At 43.0% G+C, this 19968-nt stretch overlaps 1 protein-coding gene across 2 annotated transcripts in view; it reads left to right on the top strand.

The window, feature by feature from the left end:
- Positions 1–7383: 7383 nt before the first annotated feature.
- LOC139564112 (glutamate receptor ionotropic, kainate 3-like) overlaps positions 7384–19968 on the top strand; it is a 129692-nt gene continuing 117107 nt past the window's right edge. The window contains exon 1 of one of the 2 annotated variants that reach the window (XM_071383315.1): positions 7384–8285. In XM_071383315.1, coding sequence (XP_071239416.1) covers positions 8171–8285 — 115 coding nt within the window. In that variant the 5' untranslated portion in view covers positions 7384–8170. The remainder of the gene's footprint in view (positions 8286–19968) is intronic. The other variant, XM_071383314.1, reaches the window with a different exon arrangement.

The following is a 19968-nucleotide window of genomic DNA, read 5'->3' as shown; positions in this document are numbered from 1 at the left end:
CCTCATCTGCCGATGGCACGTTGCCTTGAATCATACGCTACGAGGCCACGGCCAGCTTTCAATCTATCAACAGTGAGCAAAGCAGTAGGGCAATATTGCTCTAGTAAAGTTGAAGAGAGTAAATCGACATTTAATTATCTGTCTACCCACTAAAGCGGCAAGGACGTTATGGCAGGGTGATAGAGTCGCCACAAACCCACAGCGTTGACAGGCTTACAGCATGTGTTAGGGAGGTGAAGTACAAGCAGTCGTGGTTCAGCGTGACCATACTAAACAATGTAGACTATAAAATGCTATTTTTGACCATGACAGGCATAGGGTGGGGAATTATTGAAAAGGTCTGGAGGGAGACACTATGGGCTCTTTCTCAATAATTTTTCTTCTATATTCCTCACATCCTCTCTCCTTACCTCCTTCTCAACATGCATTGGCAAATACGTTCAGAGAGGAGGGATAGAGGAGACAAGGCCTTTATCAAGATATATAGAAAGATATAGAAAGATATAGAAGTAACACTGTCTGAATGTGCAGCATAATGCAGCATATATCCCTTAGAATCCAGGGTCCAGTGACTGTCAACCCAAGACCTTAGCCGTTACGGCAAGAAATCCGAACCTCTTGACAAAGTTGCCAGGTGTTGAGTTAATAAGTTCGCTACATTGCCAAACAGTATGCAAAGAAATGACCATATCAGTCAGGCTAAACATACTTTTGAATTTGCAGCCCATAACTTTTTTTTATATTCTTTACATTTTTGTTTGAATCTCACATGAATTAATGCATTTCTATAACTTCCAAAATAAGAAGTTACAAGATGGAGGCACAGTTGCTTCAAAACAGTGCCCCCTGTCAGTCATCTAGTGTATATATAAATCATTGGTTATACCAGGTATACATCCAAGTGAAGACTACCAAATAAAATATTCCCAGAATGACTTTGAAAACTAATATTCACTCGTGTTTTAATGTTTTACCAACCTTTAATTTTTGTTTGAATCTCATTTCAATTTTCTTTGGGCCCAAACAATTTCCATTTACAGTCTGGAAAGTAGATTTTTTTGCATTTGATGAAACCAATCATAAGATTGTGTTTTAAACCACTTCACAACACCATTCAAAGTTTGTCGTCAAAGAAGTGGTTTCTTTCAAAGGAGACGCTGGGAAAACCTGACACCCAATTCATAACCATATTAGACTGTAGTCTTTCTGAAAGCCGGGTTCCTATTCACCTTTTGTTGTAGGGAGATGTTCGATCTCCAACATTATCTTCTGCCTGGTGGTGATGCCTTTTACAATCTTCTTAAAGAGAGAATGAAAATCAATGAGAACAAATGTTTCACATGATTCATTTTTGCAGCTCAATAGCAGCACAGCAATTTCTCAAAATAATTATGAACAATCTAACACTGTGGATTGCACATCTCGTCCTAGCCAATCCCAGGCCTGGGTTATAAGTAGCCACTGAAAGGAGCCTTGGGAGAAACATTGATCGTGTCTTTCTATTCTGTTACCGTCACTCAAAAATAAACAAAATGTGCTGATCAATCCAGTCAACTAAGTGCAACACTTGTCGATGTTTCTAGTTTTACAATGGGGACTTGGTGTTTTCTGAACCATTAGCTATGACTGACTCTCCTGACAAGTAATTGATCGCAAAAGTCTGCTAGCTTGTAAATGCGAAGGCAATCATTTCACAGGGAACAAAACAGGACAGAAGCACACTCAAACTGTTGTCATATCTGAACGTGTGACTTAACAGGTGTCAGGTTGAATTATCTTTTAATTTACTGCTTGGCCGATGTTTAATGATTTTTGGTCATATAAGGTAGCCTACATAGGCTGCCCAGTAACACCACAACAGTAGTGTTCATACAGATTCTGACCAAAACCCCAACCCCTCATACATAAACTCTGATGTATATAAACTCTGGATTGTTGATGCTACAGGTTGAAGTCTGAAGTTTACATACACTTAGGTTGGAGTCATTAAAACTCGTTTTTCAACCACTCCACAAGTTTCTTGTTAACAAACTATAGTTTTGGCAAGTCGGTTAGGACATCTACTTTGTGCATGACACAAGTAATTTTTCCACCAATTGTTTACAGACAGTTTATTTCACTTATAATTCACTGTATCACAATTCCAGTGGGTCAGAAGTTACTTTAAACAGCTTAGAAAATTCCAGAAAATTATGTCATGGCTTCAGAAGCTTCTGATGGGCTAATTGACATTATTTGAGTCATTTGGAGGTGTACCTGTGGATGTATTTGAAGGCCTACCTTCAATCTCACTGCCTCTTTGCTTGACATCATGGGAAAATCAAAAGAAATCAACCAAGACCTCAGAAAAAAAATTGTAGACCTCCACAAGTCAGGTTCATCCTTGGGAACAATTTACAAATGCCTGAAAGTACCACGTTCATCTGTACAAACAATAGTACGCAAGTATAAACACCATGGGACCACGCAGCCGTCAAACCGCTCAGGAAGGAGATGCGTTCTGTCTCCTAGAGATGAACGTACTTTGGTGCGAAAAGTGCAAATCAATCCCAAAACAACAGCAAAGGACCTTGTGAAGATGCTGGAGGAAACAGGTACAAAAGTATCTATATCCACAGTAAAACGAGTCCCATATCGACATAACTTGAAAGGCCGCTCAGCAAGGAAGAAGCCACTGCTCCAAAACCGCCATAAAAACGCCAGACTACGGTTTGCATCTGCACATGGGGACAAAGATCGTGCTTTTTGGAGAAATGTCCTCTGGTCTGATGAAACAAAAATGGGACCTTTTGGGCATAATGACCATCGTCATGTTTGGAGGAAAAAGGGGAAGGCTTGCAAGCTGAAGAACACCATCACAACCGTGAAGCACAGGGGTGGAAGCATCATGTTGTGGGGGTGCCTTGCTGCAGTGTGCACTTCACAAAATAGATGGCATCATGAGGATGGAAAATAATGTGGATATATTGAAGCAACCTCTCAAGACATCAGTCAGGAAGTTAAAGCTTGGTCGCAAATGGGTCTTCCAAATGGACAATGACCCCAAGTATACTTCCAAAGTTGTGGCAAAATGGCTTAAGGACAACAAAGTCAAGGTATTGGAGTGGCCATCACAAAGCCCTGACCTCAACCCTATAGAAGATTTGTGGGCAGAACTGAAAAAGCGTGTGCGAGAAAGGAGGCCTACAAACCAAGCAGCGTGGTATCGGGCAGCAGTGAGTTCTGGACTCCTGGACATGGGAGGAGATTTTGGATGGTAAAGGACCCTGGGCACAGGCTGGGGAATATCGCTGCCCCAAGGCAGAGCTGGAGGCAGCGAAAGCTGAGCGGCGGCGATATGAGGAGGCAACACGGCAGCGCGACAGGTACGAGAGGCAGCCCCAAAATAATTTTTGGGGGGGGGACACACGGGGAGTATGGCAGAGTCAGGTTGGAGACCTGAGCTCACTCCTCGTGTTTATTATAAGCAGCGCGTTACTGGTCAGGCACCGTGTTATGCGGTTAAGCGCACGGTGTCGCCAGTACGTGCCCATAGCCCGGTGCGCTATAGGGCAGCCCCCCGAAAGTGTCATGCGAGTGTGGGCATCCAGCCAGGGCGTATCGTGCCTGCTCAGCGTGTCTGGTCTCCGGTACGCCGTTTCGGTCCAGGGTATCCTGCACCGGCTCTGCGTGCTGTGTCTCCGGGGCGCTGGGAGGGTGCAGTGCGTCCTATGCCTGCGCTCCGCTCGTGCCGGGCGAATGTGGGAGTGGAGCCTAAGGGAGAGGTGCGCGTAGTAGGCACTAGATCTCCAGTGCTCACCCACAGCCCAGTTCAACCTGTGCCTGCACTCAGGAGGGTCCAGGCTAGAGTAGTTATCCAGCCTGGGGGGTGGTGCCAAGGCTGCGCACCAGAGCTCCAGTGCTCCCCCACAGCCCGGTCCTTCCGGTGCCTCCTCCAAACACCAGGCCTCCTGTAGGTCTCCCCAGCCTGGTGGGTCCTGTGGCAGCCCCACGCACCAGGCTGTCTCTCTGTCTCCTCCCTACAGGTGCGCTTGTCTGTCCAGCGCCGCCTGAGCCGCCCGTCTGTCCAGCGCCATCTGAGCCGCCCGTCTGTCCAGCGCCATCTGAGCCGCCCGTTTGTCCAGCACCGTCTGAGCCGCCCATCTGTCCAGCGCCGTCTGAGCCGCTCTTCTGTCAAGCGCCGTCTGAGCCGCCCGTCTGTCCAGCGCCGTCTGAGCCGCCCGTCTGTCCAGAGCCGCCGGAGCCGCCCGTCTGTCCTGAGCCGCCGGAGCCGCCCGCCAGTCAAGAGCCGCCGGAGCCGCCCGCCAGTCAGGAGCAGCCGGAGCCGCCCGCCAGTCAGGAGCCGCCGGAGCCGTCCGCCAGTCAGGAGCCGCCGGAGCCGCCCGCCAGTCAGGAGCCGCCCGCCAGTCAGGAGCCGCCGGAGCCGCCCGCCAGTCAGGAGCCGCCGGAGCCGCCCGCCAGTCAGGGGCCGCCCGCCAGTCAGGAGCCGCCAGAGCCGCCAGCCAGTCAGGAGCCGCCCGCCAGTCCTGAGCTGCCCCTCAGTCCTGAGATGCCCCTCAGTCCGGAGCTGCCCCTCAGTCCAGTGGGGCCCTTTAGTAGGGTTGCCAATCCAAGGTCGGCGGCGAGGGTTGCCGCTCCTAAGAAGCCACTGAAGCGGGTAATGACTATGGTGGGGTCCACGTCCCGCGCCAGAGCCGCCACCGTGGACAGATGCCCACCCAGACCCTCCCCTATAGGTTTAGGTTTTGCGGCCGGAGTCCGCACCTTGGGGGTGGGGGTACTGTCACACCCTGACCATAGTTTGCTTTGTATGTTTCTATGTTTTGTTTGGTCAGGGTGTGATCTGAGTGGGCATTCTATGTTGTATGTCTAGTTTGTCTGTTTCTGTGTTTGGCCTGATATGGTTCTCAATCAGAGGCAGGTGTTAGTCGTTGTCTCTGATTGGGAACCATATTTAGGTAGCCTGTTTTGTCATTGTGGGTTGTGGGTGATTGTCTATGTTAGTTGCTTGTGTCAGCACATTCCTATATAGCTTCACGTTTGTTGTTCGTTTATTGTTTTGTATAGTTTGTTCAGTGTTCTCTGTTTATTAAATTCATGATGAACACATACCACGCTGCGCTTTGGTCCTCCTCTCTTTCTCCCAACGAAGATCGTGACATACCAGGTATACATCCCAGTGAAGACTACCAAATAAAATATTCCCAAAATGACTTTGTAAAACAATATTCACTAGTGTTTTAATGTTTTACCACCCTTTTACAACCCTTTTACCTTTTACAATGTTGTATTACGTTTGCCAGCAGGCCATTCATGTTTAGCACAGGATTTAGTAATGCCTCTTTCCTTATTATTGATAACACATAGAAAGAGAGAGAGCGAATCAGGGGGTGCCATCAGTGAAGTAGTTATTAACCCAGCATGGAATAATTTGAGCATCCGCTGTCGTTTAAATTTCCACTCATTACCCCTGTTATATTCAACAAACTGTCTGGCAATATTTATTTAGCATTATATTCACCTCCTTTTGTTTCAGAGAAGGACTTACATCTTGTCAGGGGAGGAGTGCTGGGTGATTGTGATAACAGACCTGGGTTGAAGTCTTTCAAATACTTTGAAGGTTTGCTTTAGGGAGCCTGGATGGGTGGGGGTTTCACTTTTGAGACTTTTCTATTGGTTCCATTGCAACAGGCAAGCTCAATCAAGTACAGCTCAAGTATTTGACATGATTTCAAATTGTATTTGAACACATTTTCTTTCTATGTGATAGCTTGCGTGTGTCTCATAGCAGCCCATAGCTTCCAATAGCATCCCACCATGTCTTGGGTGATGGCACACACCTGTCTGACCATTGATCATGGTCATCGATCAGATCCATAGATCAGTCTGGTTGATGGAGAGCACTGCCACAAGGCTCTCTATAGAGGGCACCCCCAGAATGTCTTGTTTGCTGAAGCTGTGTACATTTTGTATTTGAAAGAGCAGCAGTCAATTAATCTTGATAATGTGAGAGCAGGGCCACATAACTCACATTGATAGTCCTTGTATTGTGCCAAGGGGTCATAGATCTGCTCTTCAAGACATGAATATGCAGTGGCAGAGTCGGTTATGGTTATTTTAGCTCGCATGCCCTCTGATACAATCAGTTTGTTTCCCCCCCCCCCCCATTCAAAATAGGAATATAAAACCAATGGGCCAAGCCATTCTCCCATCAGTGCATTCATAAGCTCATTAAGACTAGATCGCCATTTTGCCATCTTCAGACTGAGTATCTTCAACAGAATCTTTTAAATCCCTTAATATTTCAATATAAAAATCAAGTGCAGAGATAGAGTTAGAGACTCAGTCTAGAGATACCAACATTTCACTCTCAGCCTTTCCTTCATTGAAATATAAATTCAATTTCTCACAGGGGACAAACTGATATATTAATTTACATTTTCACTGGAGTGCTTCGTGGCAGTAAGTAATACAGTACTGTGTGTCATCGAGTAGATGAATACATGTGTGATGTGACTTGATACTTCCACACAGTCACTACTGTACCTACAGCAGAGAGGAAGTGGCGGAGAGAGGGCCTGTGCACTGCAGGCGGTGGCACACTCTCTATGCGATTGCAATCATGTTTCACCCACCGTCTTGTGACTGACGGCTCCATATAAAGCATGACAAATTGACAGACAGAAAGGCACTAAGCAGTTATGCGAGTATAATGTACTCATTGACACAGACAGAGCGCTCCAAATAACCGTGATGAGCAGTCTGCTTTGTCAATGGCCCACACCCCACTGCCAGACCATTATTTTCCAACATGTACATACACAATTCAACCCGTTCAATTGTTTCCTGCTACAGGCTTTCTTTGTCATTAAACATGTTGATTAGGCCTGAAAGGAGTGAGGACATGGCTGCACGTTTTACCTTAGAGACAACTATAAAGTAGGCTATGCTTTCCAAATGACTCAGTGGGACAGGTAGACTACACACTGTTAGATTAAAAGGGGAAACTTTTGTAGTGTGTATCGTTGTAATTGTTTAGGTAGAATTGGCAGAATATGCATGTGAAGCAATTTATTGTTTTTGACACACATGGGGAAGTTATTTATACTGAACATTTTAATTGGTTTTCAGGGAGCATTAATCTAACCAAAAAAAGTGCATCATAAACACATAGATGTAAAATAAGTAGAAATAAATAATAATTGAAAATGTAATAATCTAGTGGTATAATCTCACGTGTCAAATGTTTCATGGACATAATTGTGACCTTTGCCTAATGATTCAAGTGCCTCTAGTGGCACTATTGAATAAGGCTGGTGGCGCTCGCTCTCACAACACAAGCTTTGCTCAGTACCAAAAAAAATCATCACCAGGGAATCTGTCCAACCACGCGCAGGTTGTGAGTTGAACAAGCATTCAATTTAAAAAAAGCCATTCTGGTCGTCCACGGATTTTTTGTTATAGATTTTTCTAAAACTTGAAGCGCATTAGGCTATTTCTTCATTGCGCTGAGAAAAACAGACAGCAACGACTAGTGCATCATGAAGAAGCTTTCCCTAAACATTTCGAATACTTTTTCTAAATTAACAGTTATTAACATTTAGACAATTATCATCATGATAATAACTGCTATTTGGCTATATCAACATTTAGACTAATTTAATATTTCAAATCAGCACTGATATTTTATATATTTGAAATATGTAATGAGCTTGCATGAATTCTGAAGAAACGTATTAAGAAACAGGTTTTCAAGGCTTCTTGTGGCTAACACCGGTCAGAGCATCGTTGGAGGCGACCAAAAGTACCGCAGGCGCAGTTCCCTTCCACATTTGTACGGGAATCCAGCCCGGTTGTTCTCCAGCCAGCAGACAAATAGCATCTACGGTAGGAGGGGAAGGGATACAGACTCGTGCAGGCTAATTGTAGCAGCCAGCATTCGCAGGTGTAACACTGATCCGCCTGTGTGTGGAACTGGTGGGGTATAATCTTGAAAAGCCGTCCAAAGTATTGAGAGTGAAAAAACTGGGAGAATGTTGCACCAAGTACAATGAGCGCCCATTTGTCGCAGACACAAAAACCCACACATGACTCCGTCGAATTCAAATTTGATGAGCAACACTGAAGCGTATTTGGAATCTTAAAAAGTGGATCCCTCGACTTTACAATCATGCGAAACACTTGGTTGTCTGGCGGGAGTTCGATTTTGGAATACTGGACATCGGCCATTCTATGTCTCTTTTGGTTTCAGTACTCTTGTGGGATGCCTCATGTCATTCGAATAGGTAAGCGTTATTATTAAGTGTCTATTTATGTGTAATATGGACCGGCTATAGGTAAAGCATCAGTATCGTTCTTAGAGTGGAAATCCTATCTATTTAGGAAAGTGAAGGTATCTATCTGTGCTTGTGCAGCATCTGTTGGTTTTGGAGTAACGGTCTGCCCGTCATCTATAAAATATATATGTTTACGCTCTTTTCACGGGTATGCTATCAGATGACTGTGTGCATCTAAAACAACATTGCAGAGACTATAGCCCACAGTAGTTTATACGACAGTGATGCTTTGGATTAAATGCTGTGCAACTATTGTGACTTCATGTCAGGAGGCTTTGAGGCAACCACATTGTAGCCGGCAGGTGTAAAAATGACCCCTACCCATGCTTGTTTGTTTCTCAATGCCATTATTTTCTTATAGTCTATTATATGTTCCCTATGTGGTTATCATGTGGCAATTGACATTGTTGATGCGTTATAAATACATCTTACATCAATACACATGATTAGTCTTCATCTCACGTCAGTTATTCATTTTGGAGAAGGTTGACATGCTTAAAAATGCTTGAAAAAGTAGAGAATGTTTGCATAGCAACACAATATGAGTATGCACAACCCAAACATATTATTTGTACTTAAGAGGGCAAATAAGGAACAACAACGTATATTAAGGTGCCCCGTGTGCTGAGATGGCACAGGTGTCGTCTGCCTTGGACAGCCGCATGACGCGTACTGTAGGCCTATGGAATGAAGGAAGTTTGTAAGCAACTCCTGCGTTGATCTCTAGTGCCTTTTTTCACAATCTTTCCCCTTTGCTTTACGGTTAATGTGATGACACAAGTGGGCGCGTGATGCTGCCCCTGTCTTTTGGAATCACTCCAAGTAAAACAATGTGAGAATTCTCATTCTGAGCGCGGAGATGTGATGAAACGTTTTGTGCGGCGAGGAGAGAGGGACAGAATGAAGATCAATACGTTTTTGTCCCGAGGCAAATCGGTTTTGACAAGTGGCTCGGTGCCATGCAGGACAATTACTCAAAATGGCATTAGCCGGAAATTAACGTAGCTTTACAAGGCTCAATGTAAACGATGGAGAGCAATATGATAGGGCCCTGGACAAATGTGTGTATTTTGTCTCAACAGATAACCTAACAAGTCATTATGTAAAATAGTGAACAAACAGAATATAGAATACAAGAATATAAAATATAGTTTTAATTTGGACAAATTGTGGGGTATAATCTATTTCGCCCAAATCCAATCCATTTGTTTTTAAAGAACAGGCAGGCATATGTCTTACAGTAAAATATATGTTATTACATAGTTATTAGGCTACATCATAGTCTAGTTTTTAACCTGTCAACAAAGAACCAATAAGACAGCCATATAGGCCATACTGTCCCCATTCTAAATGATCAAATATTTTGATAAATAAATGTTGATTTCTGGTAGTTGAAATGAGTTGCCTATATATATGTCTTTTTTCCTATACAAATTATTAGAAAAATATTGAGAGCAAACAAAACCATGATGCCTCACTAGAAAACTATGCGTTGTATTGAGTATTACAGATGTGGTTTGTCATCACTTATTCTGGCCGGTCATGTCTTGATGATTGACTGCATTGTGGCATTGTGAACAGCTATGACATTGTTGTGGAGAGTTGTGATTTCTTAGATGCTGTGTAGAGTCTGCTTTGTTTTAGTGATGCAAATTGAAGACTTTTGTCTGAAAATAGCCTGTGACAGGTCTTGTTGTTGAAATGCCACAGAGCTGAGACAAATGTACCTTGAAATGTGCTACAGCTGCACTATTGCCTTTTTTTGGTGAATATTATTTATATTTTTATTCTAGTCCAGGTGCAGTTCTTTCTGTATCCGTGAGTTAGTCTTTTGACAAAAGGCAGATGAGAAGGATGTGCCAAGAAAATGTGCTGAATTTGAGTTGATGTCCACATGAACAAAAACATACAAATGCATTAGAACAGAAAAATGAAATGCATAAAAATGTGTCTGCATGTACAGTCTGAATGTGTGTGAGAGTGAGTGTGTGTGTGTGTGTGTGTGTGTGTGTGTGTGTGTGTGTGTGTGTGTGTGTGTGTGTGTGTGCGGGTTGTGTCTACTGTGCTTCTTAGGCATATTTTATACGTTAATAACATAGTGACATCTATGTCAATAACACTGTGTCTCTGTGTAAATCTGAATTTTTAAGTTAATTTCTGAGTGCCTTTTAATGGGTTTGTATATCTGTCTGCACGTAATCTACTGTATGTTTGTCTGTGACAGGACTGCCCAACCCTCTTCCTGGAGATGTACCGTCCTGTGGGTTTCCAAGTCCAACCCTAATTTAACACACCTGATTCTACTAATTAGCTGCTCAAAAAGACCTTAACTAGCTAAATCAGAACTGCTAAATTAGGGTTGGACTGAAAACCTACAGGACAGTTTTCAGGAAGAGGGTTGGGCAGCCCTGGTCTATGGGCATCATTGCGTGCTCATATATGGTTTGTGTTATCCTAGGCCTAGACTATATGTGCATGCGGGGTGTCAATTGGCAGTCGCCATACTCTAGCTCCACATCAACAATTAAAAATAGGCTACTAAAATCATTCCAACCCTGATTAAAAGCCAAATGCAGTTTAGTAGGTTGACTTTAGGACCATGTGGTAGCCTGGCTGGCTGGAGTTATGGAGAGCGCATCAATGCAGCTGCAGGGAACAGCGCGTAAAGATGTCTGTAGTAGATGGCTTTGGCTAGGTAACTGCTGTTTGACTTGACATGAAACTAAACTAGAGTTTTAATCCCGGTGCGTAGCAGCGAATTCTTGCATAACTTGTTTGTAGAGTGTTAATAAGGATCCGCCCCATTTTTTCAATTTTCACCTTAAATGACATACCCAAATCTTACTGCCTGTAGTTCAGGACCTGAAGCAAGGATATGCATATTCTTGATACCATTTGAAACGAAACACTTTGTTTGTGGAAATGTGAAAATAATGTAGGAGAATATAACACATTAGATATGGTAAAAGATAATGCAAAGAAAATCATCTTTGATTTTGCAAGAGAAAGGCCATAATGTATTATTATGTCTATGTCCTGGGAAATGTTCTTGTTACTTGCAACCTCATGCTAATCACATTAGCCTACGTTAGCTCAACCGTCCCGCGGGGGACCCACTGATCCTGTAGAGGTCCCCTATTGACTGAGGTGAGTGAAACTACAGCAACAAGGTGATAATGTCTGGAGTCAATTTAGCTTTCCATACCCTCAGTTTAGCTGAAATGACTCCGCTGTGTACATGTACATTATGTGTGACGTTAAGAGAGTGTATCCGTGAGTATGTGTGTGAGTGTGTGTTGTGCTTGTGTATGAGTATACTATTCACACACTCACACTCTGGGTCAAAGCCATTTATCAACAGACCACCAGAGGGCCCTGTTGTAGTTCATGGTCACCGGCCAGCATCGAACAATACTTTACAATACCAATCAAGCAAGCAACATTCACTGGAAGTGGGTGGTGGTGGCGGGCCAGTAGCGTGGGGTGTTCTGTCTGTGCAGTGTCTGCTCTTCGTTAGGTAGCCTAAGCAGTTCTCTCCAAGTACACCATCTGTGTAATGGTGGGCATCCAAAGTGGAGTTGTTTCCATTGATTTGAGTGCTTTTACAGTGCATAGCTCCATACTGAGGGCCAGATGGTCAATAGCACTCCTTCTGCAGGCCTGTAAACGTCTGAGGGAAGAAAAGAGAAAAGACTCTTTCTACTGTATCTAGGCCTATTTTTATTCCTCCTAACCTTCAGTGTTCTCCCTCTTCTCTTCTTTTTCTTGTCTTTGCTAAACAAGTAGTGCTCATACCATCATTTCTATGGTATATAGATAATGTATTGGATAGAGTGATTTTAGTATATTTTTGCTAGGCTACCCTGGTTGACAATGAGGTCTGGTTTTAGCTTATAATCAGTGAAGCTCAGACGCTGATTGTGTCTACCGGTGCTCATGAATAAATGTATTCTCTCAGTCATACGTGGAAACAAGGACCATGTTAAACGGTGCAACACTGTATAAAAGTCATGAATGCAGGCATTTGTTTGTGCTTTGTCAGAGACTAGACCAACAGCCTGCTGTCTGTTTCTCTAAAGCATGCCATTGAGAAAATTCTAAACAAATCGAGACATGATCTCTTTCAAGGACAGTCTCGCAAAAAGAAGCAGTCTTGCATTCTAACTACCCGCTACTCAAAGTGCTCTGAACAAATTAAGGGAATCGTTCACAAACATTGGCACATTCTACGATCCGATGACTGTATCGGTAATGTGTTTTCTGACCCTCCTTTGGTCGAATTCTCGTGAGAGATTCTCAGAGATCAATTGGTAAACTCTGATTTACCACCCCAAAATATCCCTGCACAACGTCTATTTGCGCCTCTACCGGATGGAAACTACAAGCGTAGATTCCAATCAAAGGTGTTATCACGTGCTCCACTAAGGCAGGTATTTATCTTTTAATAACTTCTCCTTGTGGTAAAGGAGATAAAAATTATGTGGGTAAAACAAAGCGCAAATTAAAAGTACGACTCTCGGAGCATCGGAGCACCATTGGATGCAAAAACTCGACTTACCCAGTTGCGGCCCACCTTTTGGAGCGAACCATTCAATTTCGTCCTTACATTATATCGGCATCGAACATGTCACCCTCCCTAGGAGAGGGGGTGACCTCGATAATTCATTAAATGAGAGGATGCCTGGATCTTTAATTTAAAGACCCTTTCTTCCTTCTGTCTCAACGTAGACTTTGATCTGAAGCCATTCTTGTGATTATTGTGATTTTGCTATTCATTGTAAATGTTTGTAGGCCTATGTAGCCAAATTGTATCTATGATCGTATGCTAATCATTCATGTTTTTTGTATGTTCTGTTTATATCTGAGAATTAACCAATGATATCAGGCCACACCCGGCCATGATTACAGACACCCGTGGGTGTCCTTTGACTCTATATACAGTAAATGAGTGACCCGCAGTGTCTGTCGTTATACCCTGATGAAGACAGCTTGTCTGTCGAAATGTTGGTTAATAGGTTATTCAATTATTGCATCTGAGCTCTTAGAGTTTGCGGCTCTCCTTTTCTTTTTCAAGTGTTCTAAGTTTCTACGTTTCTTTAACCTCCAGATTTCTCTATAGCATCCTGTCTGACTTAGGTTCTAAAGCTTTACATCCAAAGCTATAGTTGTTCATTTTGTGTGTCTTCTGTTAAAGTGATGCTCCCGAACAATTGTGTAATTTCAACCAGTAGCTTTGAAAGTGGTGCTCATGAGCCAGAACGGGTCCTCATTTCTTGCGTACTACGTCATCCAATTGTGCACTACGTCATCCATTTTGTTTGATGTTACGTCCTGGAAATGTTTTACTGAATAATAATATACAGTATACAGTATACAGTATATATATATATATATATATATATATATATATATATATATATATATATATATATATATATATATATATATATATATATATATATATATATATATACTAGCAATTTGTATGATATGTGATGAGTCCAATTCGTAGAACATGTTGTTGTGCTTAAGATCCTGGACTTCGTCTTTCAATTATGCCAACTTCAATGGATGCCAATGGTTATGTAACAAATTCAGCCAACCACTGAGCTTTGAGTATACTTCATTTGACATGAGGTAGGCTATAGCACCCATTTTAAAATGTAAAATGACAACATTTACGACAGTTAGAGGGAAGTTACTGAAAGCTATGTGATGCAATGCAACTATATAAATACCTGAACAACCGGTAACGGAAAATATGGATTTTTCAACAGCTTAGAACAATGGCAATGATTATATATATATGAATGGCTCACTCTCATGCCTCACTGTCATAGAGCAGCCCATGCTTATGCTGAGAACCAATGAAATTACAAACCAGCCCACAAGCCATTTAATAGATACTTATAGTTATGCTTATTTAATTGTTGTTGGAGGCAGAAGATTGATTAAACTAATTTATAGTCTCTTGTCTCTTATTTCTTAATGCTGCTTTTCAGTGCCAGACAGGGATGTATTGAATATTCAATTACTTTGTCTACCTAATACTTCATCATGGCCAGTTAATCAATCTTCCTCATGATATGACATCGCTTTCATTTCTTTTGCTCCCTTTTACCCCTCCTCCTCAAACAGCCGGTGTCTGCATTGTCATTTTGTCTCCCCAAATGTAATTCATGCTTTGGGGAAAACACTACCTAAATACCTTTTGTGTGTGAAATAACAGTCGAGAAGTCTCAAGATGTATTTGCTGCTGTATGCAATGTGACTGTTCCAAAGCCACACTTCTGTGAGGAGAATTAGAGCTGCGTTTGCTAGCTGCTGCTCGGTTGAAATTCTCCAAACACGACGAGTCACTTCAGAGGCTGGTCTTTATCCCTCCCAACCAGAAAATGTTCTTCATGTGATTAGCCTCTCCAGAATGCAGGCGAGAAGGAGAGCGCTCTCCGTTCACACTCTCTCTCACATACACACACAAACACACACTTGCCTAGATTCTCCTCACCGGGGTTCACGCAAACTTCTCATTTTAAATGACTCGCAAATATTTCAAGAGGCTGCAAAAAGGGCCGTGGTATAGTACTTCGCTTCCATTTATACAAAAGTTGAACTCAAGACCGTGTGCAAAAGAATTCACCGCAGAGTTCCGACAACAGAAAGAAGAGAGAGAAATAGTTGTGCTAGATAAAGAAAGGCAACAGCGAGTGGTGAACACATCAACAGTTGTGTGAAGTTAAGATGGCCGTCAATTGCCAGAGTGGAAAACATATATTTAATTTTCATGTAAATGTAATCTGTCCCTAGACAGAAGAGGAGGAGGCAAGCAGGGAGAATCCTCTTGGCAGAGAGCTAGGCTAGCAGCCTGGGAGTTGTTGTGGTGCATACGAACAAAGACTGGGAGAGGTCACAGTACAATTGTATCCAGCGAGAGTGGGCTCCTTTGATGTGTGTGATGCAGTGATCTCTGTTAGTGACGCAGAGACAGAGGAGGAGATTGAAAGGGAAGAAGGATACAACAGTTATTCAACCTGTACAAACACACTTCACTCGCCCACTCGTACACACAGGCACAATATACACAACGTCTTCACTTAATAACTCATGCCAGCAGGCTTCTCTCTCTCTCTCTCTCTCTCTCTCTCTCTCTCTCTCTCTCTCTCTCTCTCTCTCTCTCTCTCTCTCTCTCTCTCTCTCTCTCTCTCTCTCTCTCTCTCTCTCTCTCTCTCTCTCTCTCTCTCTCTCTCTCTCTCTCTCTCTCTCTCTCTCTCAACTACTACATCCATAGTGACACTTCAACTAACACACATAAACGCACGCTCACAAAAACTCCATCCACAAACACACTCCAGAACATATGTCTGGTCTCACAGGGGCTCTTGTACACAATCCAATTCCATTCGCTGTCAGCACACTTGCGGCCCGTCATTAGCTTCAATATAGCTGATGAGAAACGGCAGATGTTCATTTTGTTCAGGAGAGGGCCCTGTCTCAGACTGTGTTGTTTCCAGTTCTCCGCTGTCAGCAGGACACACTGTCTCTGCTCCATAGGAGACAAAATGTTACCCTACAAACAAGCAAACACTCCAGGCAATATACTGAAATATAGGGCTACCGAAAGGAATTTTCATATTAATGTGTTATGAATCCAGACATATGTCACCGTAAGTGACATATAACTAATATGTCAGCTTGGGTGACATATAACCACAATGGTTAAATGTCACCATTTTGACATCATCTAATGAGATTCTAATGAAAGACAATAATAGGAAAGGTTTAACATCATGCCTTATGAAAACGCTGACGAGGTCAACAAGAGGTCATACAGAGACACAACGTGTCAACACCGAGATGATTATATGCTATACTTAGCAGCGAACGCTGTCTCAAGAAAGTGTACACCTGCCCGTGTACATTAGTAGAGCTGTTGTATTGTGCACGCTAGGTAATGATTATTAAATCCATTGGGGATTAATGTAACGGATTTCCCTAGCAGTAAGGTAACCCTATGACACAGTAGGGCCTTTTAGCTACACAGCTAGCCTAGCCGTGTTCCCACACCAGATGGCGTTTTCATATCATACTACAAAGTGAGCGCTCCACAGTGAAAGATCTGCGGCAAGCATATGCTTCTGATACCTATTTCAGTGAATAATACTGAGCAACCCTCACATCAATGCGTCCGTCTAGTTCTGAAGAAATTAGCCAAAAACTTGAGTTTGGGCAGGAGTTTTATTGAGTAAGGTTTCAGTATTTACTGTTGATGTTTTTCTAGATTATTCTTCTGTATTCGGTATGAAGAATTGAGGTAATGTATTGAATTGAACATAACCAAAAACTGCTTGCACGCATGTGAAAGTCAGGCAAATTGCCACCTGATAAAGTCAGTTAACCATCTCCCTGTCTTTCCCCAGCAGCCTTCTGGGACTAAATGTCATTATAGCAGCCGGATGTGTGCTTTCCTGGATTTTACAGTGTTTTAAAATTCATGGCTTGTCAATGTTTGTTTTTTTTGGTTGTAAATGTTGCTGTACCGAGGCAATGAATCAAATTTCCTGCTGTAGCCATCCGTCTTTATTACGTGCCCTTGTCCTTTCAGTTTGACTCCCTCTCTCAGCCTCCTCCGGGTTCTGCTGGAAAAGTCAAATCAAATTAAAACAGACAGGAAACCTTGATCACCAGCCATTTTATTTTGTGGGTCATGGAGCTCTATAGCATGGTTAATTGGAACTGATCTTGTTGGTGGAACATTTGGCAGGTATTTGTTACATTTCAGCGCGGGGAGCAATTTCTCTTTGGATTTGTAAATGTGCACCCATGAATGCGCCCAAGCACAACATGCACACACCAAGATGTGTTCACAGAGGGGTGGCAGGTAGAGTGTTGGGCCAGTAACCGAAAGGTCGCTGATCTGAATCCCCAAGCCGGCAAGGTGGAAAGATCTGCCATTCTGCCCTTGAGCAAGACACTTAACCCACAACAACAACTGCTCCCTGGGCTCCAATGACGTGAACATCGATTAAGGCAGCCCCCCGCACCTCTCTGATTCAGAGGGGTTGAGTTAAATGTGAAAGTCACATTTCGGTTGAATGCATTCAGTTGTGCAACTGACTTGGTATCCCCTTTCCATTCCCATCCTACACATGCATACACACACAAAACGCACACACCGCTATGGTCTCCCATTATTTCTCCCTCCACGCTGCAGTATGAGAGAGAGAGAGAGAGAGAGAGAGAGAGAGAGAGAGAGAGAGAGAGAGAGAGAGAGAGAGAGAGAGAGAGAGAGAGAGAGAGAGAGAGAGAGAGAGAGAGAGAGAGAGAGAGAGAGAGAGAGAGCACACAGACGCAGCTCGGGAGACTCTTATTTAGTTTGTTAATTAGCTTGAACCTTTTGATCCAAGCAAGATTAAAAACAGAGCCTTTATTTCATCGCCTTTCAAATAGTCATTCAACGGAGCAGTTTCCCCTGCCTTCTCTATAAAAATACTGCCTTATCTGTCCACGGACTGTGTATACTGGTGTAACTATGCAGCTCTAAGACACCCCTTGTTACACAGGCATTACAACAGTGAGACCTTTTCTCCTCCTCTTTATAGTAATCAGGATTTGACACCGAAGGTATCAGTGGCCTGCACGGGTTTAAATCCTATTTAGCTTGGACTTAGTGCAATGTACAGGGCGTGGTATGATTTCATTCTGCCATTTTAATCAGGCACCCTTTTGATGGGTGTGCTGCAAATGTCAGGTCTGGTCGTGTGATTCCTTCCCTGCATTGTGTGTGACGTTTTATGGCTGGGGGGGGGGGGGGGGGGGGTGTAATGTGTGTGTAGTGTGGTGTATATGTGACTCGTTTCAGGAAACTAGGCGTGTGTCACTACTTCACAGAGTCATTTGAACGTAAACCTTTTTTTTATCAAATTTCATTTTTTGTCAGAAATGCCTTCTGGAACATGTGAACTTTCATGTGCCTTAATAACAAAATAACAAACTTGTATGCCATCTGTAAATACAAATAACATTGTTAAATAACAAGCCTAGTTGGTTTAGCCAAGGAAAAAGTCAGGAACCTTCCCGCTAGCCATGATTGGCCGAGATAATGGATGGGCTGGACATGCCGAGAGATGAGTTGTAGCACGCTTCTGTCTATAACACGATCTGGTTAATACAGTATGTGTAGGTAATCCCTTCTCAAGCAGATAAAAAAAAAAAAAAGATATCATGTAATAGATCTGCAAAAGTGTCGCTCTCCACTTTCTGGAATTAGAGTATGATAGCTAAGGAGGTGAAGAAGATTCTGGCCTATGATTGCAAATATGCAGAGGGAGTCGAAAAGAGAACGCACAGTCTGTTGTATAATACAGCTGTTTCCGGATTACATTTTCAAACTAAGAGCAACCATGGCCTCCGTGACAGAGAGGGATGAAAAGCGTCCATCCATACGGGTAAAATAGTCTAGCTAGCTACATTTTCAGATATTACACGTTTTTAATTTAGTCAGAAAGTCGTTTTCATTTCAAGTTCAAGCGTACTCTTAGCTATCTAGCTAATGTTAGCTGGCTGGCTCGCTAGCTAATGTTACATGTATGATCTGTTTAGTAATATTATTCACATCTCAGAGCCATTTGCATTGCTAGTTATAGCCTAATGTTAGCTAGCTAACATTGGACCTGTTTGGTTAGCTACCTACAGATTCATCCAGGGTAGTAACATTATGAGTTGGGATTAGGGTTAATTGTTTAGCATGTCTAAACAAAAGACTTCACTATGCAAGTAACCATTTCAATAGAATGTTCATGATGTCACTGCGACAACTGTCGATAGATGTAGCTGGTAAATTCGCTCTGGCTATCTAGAATAACTGATGAATTTACAAACACGCGTTGAATATGGCCGGTGTCAGTAAACGTTGGCAAAAAAGCTTAATTAAATTGTTGTCAGTAGCATAGTTACAGTCACCAACGCTCTGGACTCTCTCTCTCTACCGCACCTGCTGTCTCTAATTCTGAATGATCGGCTATGAAAAGCCTACTGACATTTACTCCTGAGGTGCTGACCTGTTGCACCCTCTACAACCACTGTGATTATTATTATCTGACCCTGCTGGTCATCTATGAACGTTTGAACATCTTGACCATGTTCTGTTTTAATCTCCACCCGGCACAGCCAGAAGAGGGCTGGACACACCTCAGAGCCTGGTTCCTCTCTAGGTTTCTTCCTAGGTTCTGGCCTTTCTAGGGAGTTTTTCCTAGCCACCGTGCTTCTACATTTGCATTGCTTGCTGTTTGGGGATTTAGGCTGGGTTTCCTTATAGCACTTTGTGACATTGGCTGATGTAAAAAGGGCTTTATACATACATTTGATTGATAAAAACAGCCTAACCAGCTCTGCTAGGACAAGTAAAATGGTCAGAGTGAGCTGTTCTCTCATTTGAGTATGGAAGTAGCTAGCAAGCTAGCCAGTTAGCTTGGGTGCTTGACTGCCGTTGTGAGGTCAGAACGCTCGGATCAACTCTACTCATCGGCCAGAGTGTCCAGTGTGCGCTCTGAACACTCGAGAGCAAAACACTCTGAATTTATGAACAGACAATCTAACAATGCTCTGAGTTTACGAACGCCCAGAAAGCACTCTG

The sequence above is a fragment of the Salvelinus alpinus genome, chromosome 35 (genome assembly GCF_045679555.1).
Source record: "Salvelinus alpinus chromosome 35, SLU_Salpinus.1, whole genome shotgun sequence".
NCBI classification, from domain to species: domain Eukaryota; kingdom Metazoa; phylum Chordata; class Actinopteri; order Salmoniformes; family Salmonidae; genus Salvelinus; species Salvelinus alpinus.
Note: the sequence above shows the minus strand (reverse complement) of the source record. Positions and strands in the feature narration are given on the sequence as shown.